General features: G+C 41.1%; 1 protein-coding gene across 1 annotated transcript in view; it reads right to left on the bottom strand.

Annotated features, from left to right (window-relative positions):
- The window catches only part of NPC1 (NPC intracellular cholesterol transporter 1), a 92614-nt gene that overhangs the window by 31662 nt on the left and 46511 nt on the right, over positions 1 to 14441 (bottom strand). Inside the window, exons 8-15 of the mRNA XM_075826342.1 lie at positions 13895 to 14265; positions 8999 to 9225; positions 7782 to 7882; positions 5924 to 6026; positions 5520 to 5709; positions 3867 to 4049; positions 1476 to 1590; positions 1128 to 1255 (exon numbers count right to left, since the gene is read on the bottom strand). Of these exons, the coding sequence (XP_075682457.1) occupies positions 1128 to 1255; positions 1476 to 1590; positions 3867 to 4049; positions 5520 to 5709; positions 5924 to 6026; positions 7782 to 7882; positions 8999 to 9225; positions 13895 to 14265 (1418 nt within the window). The remainder of the gene's footprint in view (positions 1 to 1127; positions 1256 to 1475; positions 1591 to 3866; positions 4050 to 5519; positions 5710 to 5923; positions 6027 to 7781; positions 7883 to 8998; positions 9226 to 13894; positions 14266 to 14441) is intronic.

Here is a 14441-nt window from a genome sequence, read left to right as displayed (position 1 = left end):
TTCGCCCGCGGCCATTGAGCGCCGCGGGCATAAAACAGCGAGATATACGCTTTCTCCTGCCTCCCATTAAAGTCAATGGGAGGTCGGAGGCGGAAGCGCCCGAAGATAGGGCATGTCGCTTCTTTTTCCCGCGAGGCAGTTTTACTGCTCGCGGGAAAAAGACGCCGACGCCTCCCATTGAAATCAATGGGAGGCGTTCTCGGGCCGTTTGTGCTGAGTTTTGCGACGCGGTTTCCGCGTCAACAAACTCGGCAAAATACCCCGTGTGAACATAGCCTAACTGGTTAATCGGTTTCCACCCAGTCTCTTTTTTTGCTTTTCTCTCGCTACAAATTCCTTTGGAGCATAGAAAACCATCGAGCAGCTTCCCAGAGGATCCAAGGATCAGCGGTTTGATCTTCAGTCTTCTGATTAGGAGGAAGCTTGAACACCAGCGCCACCCGCAGAGCTGGATGAAGGGGAGCGTGCGCTTCTGAAAGACGCCGAAGCGGAGAGAGATCAGCTGAATAAGGAGGCCATTGTACTGGACAGAACTATTGCAGAATTTGTGTGGCTACTGAAAAGTAACTATTACCGAGCAGTGCTGATTACTACAGAGATTTATATTTAATATTGGTTTATTATTGCATGTAGCTCCGAGACGAACCACATTGCCAACTATTCTCTTTACAGCTGGGATACAAGACTCGTTTGTGGAGCTTTTGTTCTGAAGTTGCTCTACCATTACATTCAGATGAATTGACCTCTCTGGCCCGCCGGTCAAGGACAAATATCACTAGATACTAAGAATAGAGGAAGTTACAGTAGACGGTTGCGAAATCCCACAAAACTGAACACCAGTGCAGCGTTACCATGATCCGTTCAGCAAAAATATGCACATTTGTCCCATAAACAAACAAAAAAATAGCACTTCTAACGTCCTAAAAAGAACCTGGTTCTCCCATTGTCTGAGCCCTGAAGAAGACTGTTTAAAAACTACATATTTATACGGCTCCCGGCCAAAACAACTGAAGGAAAAAGAGGATTTGGATCAGCTCCAACCCATATAAAATTATATAATAGATCAGCACTAAATTCTGGACCTACAAAGATTAACCCTTTTAAGCATAAACTATTCACATATTCACCTCTTGTCTCTTGATATCCAGTCCAAGTAAGCTGACAAAGCAGGTGATTTGGAGAAGAAAGTCGAGAAAGACGGCCATCCCAGCAAAGATAGAAAAGGTTCGCACAGCTGGCATGGATGACAGCGCTCCTACGGGGACACAATCAGGTGAGATATTCAGAAATGGGGCGATATTCATAATGCAGGTTTACGTATGAGTGATAAAGGGTGTGCGCGCGCGCGCGTGCGTAGAAAAGTATAACTTTTTAAACAATGTCATTGTATGAAGTAAGCGATATGTAGGTGTGTATGGATGAAATATTTTTTCAAAAATTTACCTAAAAGCACATAAAACATGAACAAAGATTACCTAAGAAAAAGGCCACGGTCTCAGAGAACGAGGAAAGAAATATGCTTGGGGCTACATCGCCCAGGACTCTGCCAATTTGCTGATCAAGTTTTTCCCCTTGAAGTCGTTCATCCCTCTAAAAAAAACACAAAAAAACATGTTTATACCAAAAAATGTAAGAGTAAATACACAATTACCCAATAAATCCAGAGCCTCTGCTGGTCAGGACTATTAGGCTCTGTTCACATTAGAGTCATGGCTTCCATTCTTATCAGAGCAATGACAGCTGATGGATTAGTTTTGAAACAATTTCCAATGAATCCTGATGGATCGCATTTACAACTGGGTACATCAGGTTTTAGTTTTTTATTTTATAGCAAGAATAGTACTCTTGCCATCATAAAGCAAAAGAAACTTGATGGAATGGAGACTGGTGACCGTGTGAACAGAGCCTTAGCCGGGCATTTTTTATTTTTAACTTAGAGGAAGTGCTACAAACAAGAACGAGATTAAGGAGATTTAATAAGGATTAGGGATGTCACGATACGTAGTACTGCGATTTTGATACCAAAACGATACTTTGCTAACAGTAATAATAAAAAAAAAAGTACATTTTCTGATGTGAGGCGCGACGTGTGATGAATTTTAAATGTGCCCCACATTAATAGTAATTAATCCCATCATGTTTCTCAGTCATAATGGGTTAATGTGAGGTACATGATGGGGTTAATTACTATTAATGTGAGGCACATGGAGGTTAAATTCATCACACCTCGCACCTCACATTAATAAGTGATAGAAAGCAGTTTTAATTTTATTTTTTTACAGCGTACACATCAGAAATGACGCAGAAAAATTGTTGTGCAGGTTATTACGGCCGCGCCAATACTGAATGTGTGTATGTTTTATGTATTGAGACTTAGTTTAAGGTTTATTGTAAAAAAGGTGTATGTGTATTTTTTTTTTTTTATTTAACATTACTTTTGTTTTTACTTTATTTTTAAACTTTAATATACTGGCATATAACTATATTACAGTACATTAGCCTGTGTATGGATAGTACACAGGCAGTTGTTAGGACATACTTCAGTATGCCCTAACAGGAAATATGGTAAGAGAGCCCCGGGGGCCTTCAATGGACCCTGGGCGGTCTGCCCATATATGGTATGTTCCTCAATCGCATCACAGGGATTCCTGTGATGCGATCCAAGGGGCACCCCCCTTCTCATTTTCCCCTGAATGCTGCAGTCAGCTTTGATAGCAGCATTCAGGGGAATAACGGCAGAGATGAGAGGTTTCTCTAATCTCCGCCGTTAGATCGGGGCTGCGGCTGTGTAATACAGCAATTGCCCCGCTCCAGACAACAAGTGCGCGCGCGGTCAGCATGGGGTGATGCGGCCGGCACTGCACTAATGAGCGGCGGTTCAGGCACTGAAGACAGAACATGGGGGTGTTTTGTAGTGTGCCCGCCTTGTTCGGTCTTCAGTGTCGCCGCTCATTAGTGCAACGCTGGCCGCATCACATCATGCTGACCGTGCGCACACTTGTCAGGAGCGGGGCAGTGGCTGTATTACACAGCCGCAGCCCCGTTCTCATGTATTTATGTGTTACTATCCTTAGCTGTGCGGCCGCACAGCTAAGTATCGAAATACATGAAATAACGGTATCGAACCGTTTGGGGATGCAGAGTATCGAAACAGTATGGAAGTTTCGATGCATCGTGCATCCCTAATAAGGATCTGTATATAGCAGTTTGTGTATATTGTATCACTGCACTGCTAATAAATATTACTCGTAGCTGTATTTGTAAAGCAGGACACACAATCAGAATTTACACCTTCTGCATGGAGTTGGTGTGCTCCCTATGTTCATCGGGTACTCTTATGTCCTCCCAGTGTGTGGGAGAGATAGGATCGGATTATGTGAGTGTATCAGTGTAGAATATGTTGGCACTATATAAATAAATAGTTTTTTGTTTTTTTTTTATAAATTTAGACGTCCACGGTATTAGGACCTAAGTACTTGGGGGAATAATAGCTAATTGACGTTTTGTTTAAGGCAGGAGAGTGTTGGCAAAACTTGCATTCTAAAATTAAATATTAAGGGTATGTTCACATGTAGCATAAAAACTGCTGAATTTTTGACCAGATTTTCCGAACAGAAATTCTGTAGCGTTCTCGCAAGAAAAATTGAGATACTGGAGATTGAGAATCCACCATGAAAGTCAATTTCTGCACTTCTTTTCTGCGTATTTTTTATGCAGCATGTGAATGAGATTTGTTGAAATCTCATCCACTTTGTTGCTACTGTAATACACTGGAAATTCACCACAAAAATCCGTCCAGAATTTCTGCAGTGTTTAGGTCACGTGTGAACATACGCTAAATGGAAAAATAAATACAAATACTGCACCTGTAGAGTCTGCACAATGATGTATATGTTATCTACTCCAACAGCAAGAACCAAAAACGGGATGACCTCTATTACTATGAGAGTGAGTGGAATACCAGCATAACTGAAGATCCCCAGAGAGCAAGCCACAGAACTCAGAACAATCAAGATGCCAGAAATGCCCAGCGAAATTTTAGAATCCACCTGTAAGGAGGAATGAAAAGTCAAAAACATTATTGTAATAGTTTTCTTCATGTGACATGATATAGTGACCATCAGTTTTCCATCAGAAAAAAAACCCCAAAAAAACATTTAGGACACGTATTGAGGTTTCCATCTTCAGACGTCTATACATCCCTTTGTGCAACTTTTACTGTAGGAAACGTATGAATGAAAAACATTTGGTCAATAAATTCCATAGGTTTTCACCACTGCTTAAACTTCTCTTTTGCAAGGTGTTTGGTTAACCCTTTTTCAGACGGATTCCCCTCTAGACCTTTTGATCATAGTTGTGGCACTTTTGTCAGCTTTTGGCATAGGAGGCCATCAAAATATGCAACTCTCAGCTCTAGATAACAAAGGAGGGTCCTGAGCAAGGATTTCCTGCCATCATTTTAAGGCCCCATGCACACGAACGTGCTTTTGCAGCCGCCATTCCCCCGAAAATCCACGGGAGAATTGCGGCCCCATTCATTCCTATGGGGCCATGCACACGACTGTAGTTTTTACGGTCTGTGCATGGCCCGGGAGCCTGGACCACAGAAAGAACGTGCATGTCTTATTACGGCCGTGTTCTGCAGTCCGGGCTCATTAAACATAATGGCCGCGGCCATGTGCATGGCCCGCGATTTGCGGCTGAAAGTCCGCTGCCGGCCGTCCCGAAAAGCACAGCTGTGCACATGGCTACGGTCGTGTGCATGAGGCCTTACAGGTCATGGGGCAATAGAAAATGTTTGTCTAAAGAAACTAGCTGGCACCTGGTTTTAACTCCCACCCAGTGATGTTTATTTTGGCTTCACTGTAGTTAAAATTCAATAAAATCATAGGTTTAAGGAAACCTTGGAGGAGAACACCTAAAATTAAAAGCTTCCACTGATGTTTTCTATTCTATTCCTGAGCCGATTCGGTCTTTAAAGGGAACCTGTCAGATCAAACACATGGCCCGATCTGTGGGCAGCATGTTATAGAGGAGGAGGTGAGCAGATGGATATATAGTTTGGTGGTAAAAGATTCAGGATAACTTGTCATTTATATGCATAAATTACAGGTTATCCTTAACCCTTTTTCACAAAGCCATATATCAATCGGCTCAGATTCTCCTGCTCTATAACATGCTGCCAGATTGCTTTTTTCTGGACACGCTTCCGTAAAGCCCCACTATGTGGAGTGTACGGCTTACAGTAGTCCTAAGTTCTCTTTAAGCAGAACGGTCAGCGCTTGCCAGGGGACTGTGTAATATACGTTGTGTTGCCCGTTCGGAATGTTACAAGCATTGGAGGGGGAAGAGGGCCTGGAAGTGATGTAAGGAGCATTCCGCACAGAGTCTACTACACAGCCTCCCACATGTGTCCCAAACTAGAGCTGGGACAGAACCAAATTCATTTTTTAAAATAACTGAGCCAGGACATTTCCTCTCTCAATACTATAAGCTAACCAGGGGTAAATAATACACACCAAGATGCTTCTGCAGTGGCCAATGTTACCCAAGGCCAGAGAGATGTAGACAAACATCAGGGCATAGCTGATAAGAACGGTGGTTACATCACTGGTGCTTTCACGGTTTATTTCGTCCTCAATACTCCGCTCAGTAGAAAAGGCGATTGATAAATTGGTGTTGTTGTAATTTTCCACAAACTTGATAAATCTTAGAAAAAAAATAAATACAGAAAACAAATGAGTGAAGAGTGGTATGTAAAAACACCACAAATAAAACATAAAAACATCGGCTGTCCGACGGTGTCAAATGTATGTCCAAGGGAATCCAGAACCTCGTGTGCACTTAGTTTCAGGAAGTGAAGACTATCTGGAGCCAAGGTAACTCTTGGTCAGTGACACGGCATAAGACAGACTATACGTACTCTTTCTCCCAGGCTTTTGCTTTATTTATTTTCTCTGTATCATTGTGGAAGTTGTTCACAGGGAATGTTATCACAAGGGCTGTAGCATTGCTGTAATTCTCTCCTGCAAGAAATTATCTTAATGAAACTCCGCAGAATAGTCATTTTGGAAACTACATGTGCAGTCTAACCATAGGATTGAACGTTTGAGGTTGTATTCATACATAGCGGCAGCATCACTAGCGGTATGTGAGAATACATCCTGATCAAGATGGATCGTTGTCTGAATAAGCAGTCGGGTGCGGTCAATATAAGAGTTTAGTGGTGCTCAAATAGTTTAACATATAGGGGGAAAAACAAAATAAAGAACACCGTAGATTGTTCCCCATCCTGTTCTGATGAACTAAGCAAAACACGGCTCAATATCTGCACTTCGAACCTTGCGATAGTATTAAAGCCCCTTTTGTTTTGTTGCATTACAACCTTGAAATAAAATGGATTTTTGGGGGTTTGTACCATTTGATTTACATAACATATCTACCACTTTGAAGGTGGCAATTTTGTTTTACAGTGACACAAACAACAATAATTAAGACAAAAACAGACAACTTCTAATGTGAATAAGAACTCACCCCCTGATAGTCAATACTTTGTGGAGCGCCTTTTGCTACAATTAGGCACAAGTCTTTTGGGGTCTGTCTCTATTAGCTCAGCACATCTACATATTGGGATTTTTGCCCATTCTGTCAGGCAAAACTGCTCCAAATCCTTCAAGTTAGATGGGTGGCGTTGGTGTTCAGCAGTCTACAAGCCATGCCACAGATTCTCAAATCTGATCGAGGTCTGGACTTTGACTCGGTCATTCCAAGACATTTACAGGTTTCCCCTTAAACCACTCCAGTGCAGCTTTAGCAGTATGTTTGGGGTCAAATCTCTGGCAGACAAACGGGTTTTCCTCAAGAATTGCCTATTTACTGCCATCCATCTTTCCTTCAATCCTGACCAGTTTTCCAGTCCCTGCTGATAAAAAAGCCTCCCCCCAGCATGACCACCATGCTTCACTGTGGGAATGGTGTTCTTGAGACGATGAGATGTCAGGTTTGCGGCACATGGCGTTTCCCATGATGGCCAAAAAGTTACATTTTAGTCTCAACAGACCAGAGAATCTTCTTCCAGGTGTTTGAAGAGTCTGCCACATGCAGTGTGGTGAACTCAAAACGTGTTCTCTTAGGTTTTCCTTTAAGCAATGGCTTTTTTCTGGACACGCTTCCGTAAAGCCCCACTATGTGGAGTGTACGGCTTACAGTAGTCCTGTGGACAGATACTTCCATCTCCCCCGTGGATCTTTGGAGATCCTTCAGTGTTCATTTTTTTATTCCACTGTAACAGTTTTGCCAGGTTCATTACAAAAAAATAAATGTAAAATCCATTTTAATATCGGGTTGTAATGCCACAAAACAGGTAAACACCAATGGGGGTGGGGGGTGTGTGAATACTTTTGCATGGCACAGTATGTCATTAACCATGTATTCTGTTTTTGAAAACTCAATGTCAGCATAAGGTGGAAGCTAGATCTATTTGTAGAATCTGAAGGGACAAACATCATATGAAAATATAGTAATGCTGATCACACTGATGGAATTATGCAAACCATTATGAATAGAAATGTACAACATGTGGAAGATCTAGTTATACACTGATCAGCCATAACATTTAGGCTGTGTTTTCACATTGCAGTCTATTTCCTTTTTTTTTTAAATCGCACCATTGTCCTGCGATATTCCGAAAAAGGGTAACTCGGTGCAGACCCATACACGTAAGAATATCCAAATATGCACTCAAACTGAACATATAAAGATGCATTCTACAGTTGTCATACCATCATAGCCTCCAAGCACAAGCCAGGGGAAGATTGGGCCACCAAATGTACCCAGGCACGGATCATGAAGGGGAGAAGTATCATTTAACGATGCAGGAGATCTGTAAAGATTTCGGATATAGTAGTTAAAAACAAGCATACAGCTCAATAGTTAACGTAGAAATCTGAGCAGGATTAAAGTAAACAAAACGTTTCATTTTTTTGTCAAGACACTTCAGTAACGTTAATGTGTCAGTATAAGACAGCACATAGTGAACAACGCAGTGTCACTATGCACTGACTAAATGAATGGAGAGAAGTGTATGACGCTGATTGGTCAGTGTCACACACTCCTCTGTACAATGCCCACTTGGTCAATAGTAAAAACACGCCCAGTTGGGCATTAAGAAACTCATTAGCATAAAGATAAAATCACTAATAACATGGTAAAAATAGATCGTTTTTCTAAATCAAATGCACTGATGTCACCTACATTACAGCGCCAATCTCCTTATGTATCTTTAAGTGTCTTTAGATTAAAAAAATAAATGTATCTTGGCATTCTGTAAATTTTGTATGTCCTGCTTTTTGAGCCAGATATGAAATTACATAAAGACCAAAAAGAGAAATCCTCATGCAGTAAAATTCCTTTAAGCCGGTGTTCACTCGACTCCATAGGCACTTATCAAATATTCAGGAATAAAAGAACAGTCCTATATCAGTATATAAAAATGCACTTCAGAGTAGAGAACCCCAAGGGAGACAGCCCAAAAATGCCAACTTCAGACGTGATACTCATCAGCTTATGGTTTCTTTTTGAAGTTTCAGATTTAGTTATTGTTACTGAAATCACGTTTATGGTACCTTTACAGATTTTCAATGCTGGAAACAAGCGCTGAAAGATCGGAACTTGAATGTCTATTAGAAACCGGATTGTAAGAGTTTTATTTCAATAAAAAGTCTAAGGTTCTAAAAACGACACCCTCCATCACAGGCCATTGTGAGAATAGCCTCTTCTACACTACGGATATTATTGTGCGCAAGACACAATGTGCAGCACACTAAGGGTTATTGTGGAAGGGAACATAAAATAGATTATGAGGTCCTGTCCCCAATAGATGTTCTCTCAGATTATTATATGTACAAAATATCCTCATCGCACAACAACCAAACAGATTGTGTTATCACAACAGGTGTGGCCCAAACTAGAGGGAATCGGAGGAAATGAGGTGACTTACTGCACGCAGTATAAGAAGTGTGTGTGATAGTCGGCCACAAGATAGAACTCATTCCACACAGTGTGGTTCAGTACTGAATAGCTGTTCTGGAAGTAGTTCAGGACACTGAGGATTGTACAGTTGTCATTATACGGTGCGAGAGGAGCCAAGCAGATGTCCTTCAGCATCACAGTCTCATTTTGGTATTCTGCCGTTAGGTTTTCAATGGCATCTTGTAGTTTCAAAACCTGGAGAAGGAAAGACAGCGGAAAAGTTCAGCAAGGCAATAAAGACATAACTACACAGCATTTCATGTGGCTGTCATGGGATATCAGGACCGAGGGTCTCTCCCCTCGCTTCATACACTCGTTACCTAAGGGCCTGTTCACATCAGCGTTTGGGTTTCCGTTCATCCGTTTACATTAGCATCGTTTTCAATGGTAATTCTTCAGTTTCAGTTGGTTTCCGTTAAGTTTCCGTTTTTTTTTCACGGAAACAATAGTGCTGTCGACTCCCCTATTGTTTCCGTGAAAAAAAAAAAAATGGAAACTATACGGAACAGAAACTGAAGCATTACCATTGAAAGCAATGGTAATGCAAACGGAATCCTTTGTTGGAATAGATGAACGGAAACCCCAAAATGGAAAACACTAACGCAGATGTGAACAGGAAGCAAGAAGTTTACAATGAAATGTAACTATACCATCTCCTGCTGATGTATAGAAGCAATGGGTATAAATGCAATTCACTGTCATATGCAAGTTAGGAGGGGGAGTTTTTGCAGCCCTACAACTCATTAATACCAACAGCAACATTGTAATAGGAAATTGCCTTTCATGCTGTAAAGGTGAACTTCCTAAATAGAATACAATAGAGGGTAAGGCTAAATGTTAGAAATAAAGTCCATAGTCTGATGTTATTTCTTGTTGGTATTATTCCCTGAAAAGAGCAACGCCTGACCAAGCTGGAACCTATGATGTACTCTCACTAATAATCTGTAACGGTTAGGGTATGTTCACATGCTGGGTTTTCAGGCGTATTTCGGGGCGTAACAAAATAAGCCTAGAAAAATGGTAGCTGAACGCCTACAAACACCTGCCCAATGGGGAAAAGAAAAAACGCCCCGTAAAAAGGAGCGTGTCACTTCTTGAGGCGATTTTGGAGCCGTTTTTTCATTGTGTCAATGGAAAAACAGCTCCAAAAAAACAGCTGGAAAATATCTCCATCATTTTCAGCCATTTTTGACTTTGCGTGTGAACATACCCTTAGAGCTCCTGCTCCAACATGTTACGCCAGCCGGTCACTGGCTCATCAGGGAGACAGAACGCAGCCACGGTGAACGTCGTAAAAAATAAAAATGAAAATAAAATAAAAAACCATGCAAAAATTGCTGTTTTCTTTGAAAAAAATGTGATAAAGGGATCAAAACGTCGCATCTACTCAAAAATGGTACCAATAAACTACAAGTCGTCCCGCAAAAAAAAAACCAGCCCTCCTACTATTGCATCGGCGAAAAAATAAGGAGTTATGGCTCTTCAAATACAAATAATTTAAAAAAATAAAAATAAAAAAAAAGGTGTTTTCACTGTCTAAAAGTAGTAAAACACACAAAAACGATACAAATTTGGTATCATTGCAAATCGCAACAACCCACTGAATAAAGTTAGTGTTATTTATACCACACGGTAAACCACACGGTAAACGGTGTAAATTTAGGACACAAAAAAGTGTGGCGAAGTTGCAGGTTTTTTCTATTCTCCCCCCCCCCCAAAAAAAAATTTATTCATAAATTCTATGTACCCCAAAATGGTGCTATGGTGTTATCTAACTTAGAACTTGTCCCGCAAAAAAACAAGACCTTATACAGCTATGTCGACGCAAAAATAAAAAAAAGTTATAGCTCTTTGAATGAGACGATGGAAAAACGTAAAAAATGGCCTGGTCATTAAGGGGTTAATCATTCTATGGTCCCCCATTGTGCACTGCGTGTATATGTTGGAGAATTGACGTCCCTCTCTTGTATGTCATGAACATGGTCCCTAACATGACTGCGCAACTCACGGTTTTGTCTTCTCAACACAATCAAGGGGGGCAGTTACACTAAGCCAAGTATACTACACCACTGGACTTCAAATTTATGTAGCCCTTGCGCTCATATTGTTGGTTTGTCGCGGAGCTAAGAAATTTGCTAGCGAAATGAATTTGGTAACACGCGATACATCTGCCACAGCGAAACATCGCATAGTGTTAGGTAGTTGGTTTGTATGGTCTGTCGACTAGACAGTCTCTTAGGCTCCTCCCCCGCCTATAGGTAATCTGGGGTTTATCCCCGAATACCATTCTTAGGTCCTCATCCATCAATAAATAAATATCAGGTATCTTTCTGGGCCTCATCATAGACACCAATTAGTCTAAATTGTTTCTGGGACTTCTTGGGGTCTTTTGGCACCAAACGTTTATTGCTATTGTTTTTTTATGGCCCCACAAAAGGTCTCCCTGAGAATCCTATCAGGGTATTCTCTTTCATGGAACCTGTCCCGAAGATCATTTGCTTAGCTGATAAAGGTTTTTTACCTCTAAACAGTTCCCCCTCTTTAAAGGAATAAGGATGGGCACTCTCAAATCTCAGGAGACTGTTCGTTGCAGTTGGCTTACGAAAGACTTTGGTAGTTCTATAACTGGGCCATGTTTTATAAGCACATCCAAAAACTGCAATTATTTTTTGTTTGACTCAGAGGTGAACCTTGATCCTAAGGTGTTCTCATTGAGATCGGTCACCAATTCCGAGAACTTATGTTGTGTTCCCGACAACTAAATTAAAATATCAATAAATCTCAGATGAATCGGTCTCGCTGGCTGAGACCTTCTGAGAACACATTTGTCTCCCACCAGCCCAGGAGAAAATGTGCATACGTGGGCACACATGGACTTCAAGGAAAGGGCTTCTGCTCTTGGATTCTTATAACTTTCGTTCTGCCCTGATGTACACCACCAATAGTAAACTATATAGAACAGGGAAAGGGATATAGGAAGAAAAACGAGGGCAAAATGGATCTAAAACAAATCTCTTTATGAAGTTAAAATACTGGCAAGAGCGGGCATGTACTGCCTATTAGGAGTATAGCGTGAGTTAATCCCATTCTTTTAAATTACACCATCGTTTGACATTTATTCAAATCCCATTTCGATTTTATTTGGTGCTATCTGAAAGAGCGTACATGACGTATAATATCAGCAACCCCAGCTCTAACACTCCCGGCTCGCTGCTAACTGCAGCGCCAACCAGAAAAATCACAGAACGCCGTGCTGTCACGACATCCCTGCTGTGCACAAGTCAGCTGGCCGGATTTGAATCTTCAGCTTACCGCTCTGAACCTCGGTTACCGCCAACACCTCAGCGTTCTGATACGCGGCCACAGTAACTCGCGCTGGAGGAGATGGTCTCTCCACCGCAATGTATTCGGTGTGCAGCGTGCAACAATAGGTGCTCTAAGCTTTCCCTTAAATTATCTATCGCAGCCCTGTTAGCAGGTTCGTCCAGACCTACGTTTTCACTGATGACAGTCAGCTTGTCCTGGGGACGCAGATATTATGCGGCGTGCACGCGCTTTCAGCTAGCACCAAGTGATTTATGTATGAAACTGTTTGCTACAATTTGCTGGTGTATGGTTTCAACAGCAACACATGCTACTTGTCATCCCATCACAAGACAAAACGTATTATACCATTAACAGAAAAGGATACAAGCATATGCTATGTGTAGAAGCCATATTAAGTGAACATCTGTACCTATGGCTACAAAATATTAGACCTGAAATTTCCCTCCCTATACCCATTTACTGCATCAACCTACTGCCTTCAGTGTCAAAGGTGGCTAAGTTCACACTTGCGTTGTGTAATCCGTTACTGATGAGTTTTTAGATCAGAAGGATAAAAACAGATCAGCTAAAAATCTCATTGAAATGAAAATAACGGATGCAAATGGATTACAATCCGTTTGTATCAGTTTTACATTGACACCAATGATAAAAAAACAACCCATTCGTTAGACAGCGTTTTTTTTTTTGTTTTTTTTAACGGAGTAAAAGTCCCGTACTCTGAAACCTTTATCTGTCAAAACAAAAAAGGCTAAAATATACCGGATGCAATTAAAAATCACATTGGTTTCAATGTGATTTTTATCCTTATTCTGATCTTAAAACAGATCAGAGTAACAGATTATACAACGCAAGTGTGAACTGAATAGCCAATAGCCCATACATTCCATTATCGATCTTGAACGTGTGGGTGTTTATGTATTATTCTATGTTTGCATTACCTATATTTTGGGGTTTTTACTATAGTGCTTTTGCGGTGTCTGTGGGTGGTTTTTTGTATACCACCTGCCATATTTTCCATCTTGTCCTTGCTGTAACTGTCTAAATGATGGTCCCGTTTTAACAGCTTTAGTATCATGTATTGTATTTTGAATATTATATAGTAAAAATTTACTATTTTTAGGCATATAGGTTGTCTACTTGTCTTTAAGAGTCCCCCCTTTTTTTATTGGCTTTTGCGAAGAGATATTTTGTAGGTCGTAAACCAAACAGAAACTTCAGGATTACCATCTTGTAAGAATAGATGTACACATTCATTATGTATGCAGTATATGTTTTGAAAGCAGGGATGCGACATACTGTCTCTACTGTATTAGACAGGCTGTAAAGTAGGACATGGTGTACAATGGATGCTGAAAGTTAGAAGCGCAAAACTGGAAATTATAGATCTAGTCCGACACCCCACCCCATCTCTTAATGTGACTTTAACCATTTGTATTCTTGTTGCTGTTAAGGAAAGTATACCAACTATTTACCAAACTAATTTCGGTATTTCAAAGTATAGAAAGAAACAATTCCCAAAAGCAAATCATTTTGTTACCTGGGTCAGAATGTGAAAGGTTAAAGGTGGGCCAAAATACACATCATCTCCCGATGGATATGGGGAATACGTGTCGCCCTCGGTGTATGGGGCAGTGATGATCAGCTGCTCTGTGCGGAAGAAAGGTCCAAAGTGTGTATCAAAGTAATCCTTCTCTTTATGAGCTTGGCTGTGTGGATCCGACCACAGCTCCACCGGGTCTGTAGTAATACGCATATACTTCAGCCCAGAACAGCACGCAGCGATAACCCCAAGGGAGAAGAAGATCACAATCCAGGGGTGTCGCACACAGAATGACCCCCATTTTGTAAAAGCTACTCGCAGACCGTTCTCAAGCCGCTCTCCAATTCGGTCACAGCATGAAGGCTCACCTGCATGAATACAAATAGATTTATAGCAGGATTTCCAACACATTTTGTCCTAATAATACATACTGCAAAACCATGTCACAGTAGGAACTTCTATTTACACGCAACTTGTCTGGATAGGGGTACACAAAATTAATGTAACAGAGATACAGCGCTGGAAGTTATCGGAAGACACCGCT

Source organism: Rhinoderma darwinii, chromosome 5 (genome assembly GCF_050947455.1).
Source record: "Rhinoderma darwinii isolate aRhiDar2 chromosome 5, aRhiDar2.hap1, whole genome shotgun sequence".
Classification (NCBI taxonomy): domain Eukaryota; kingdom Metazoa; phylum Chordata; class Amphibia; order Anura; family Rhinodermatidae; genus Rhinoderma; species Rhinoderma darwinii.
The sequence above is the reverse complement of the archived record's forward strand: the minus strand, read 5'-3'. Positions and strand labels throughout refer to the sequence as shown.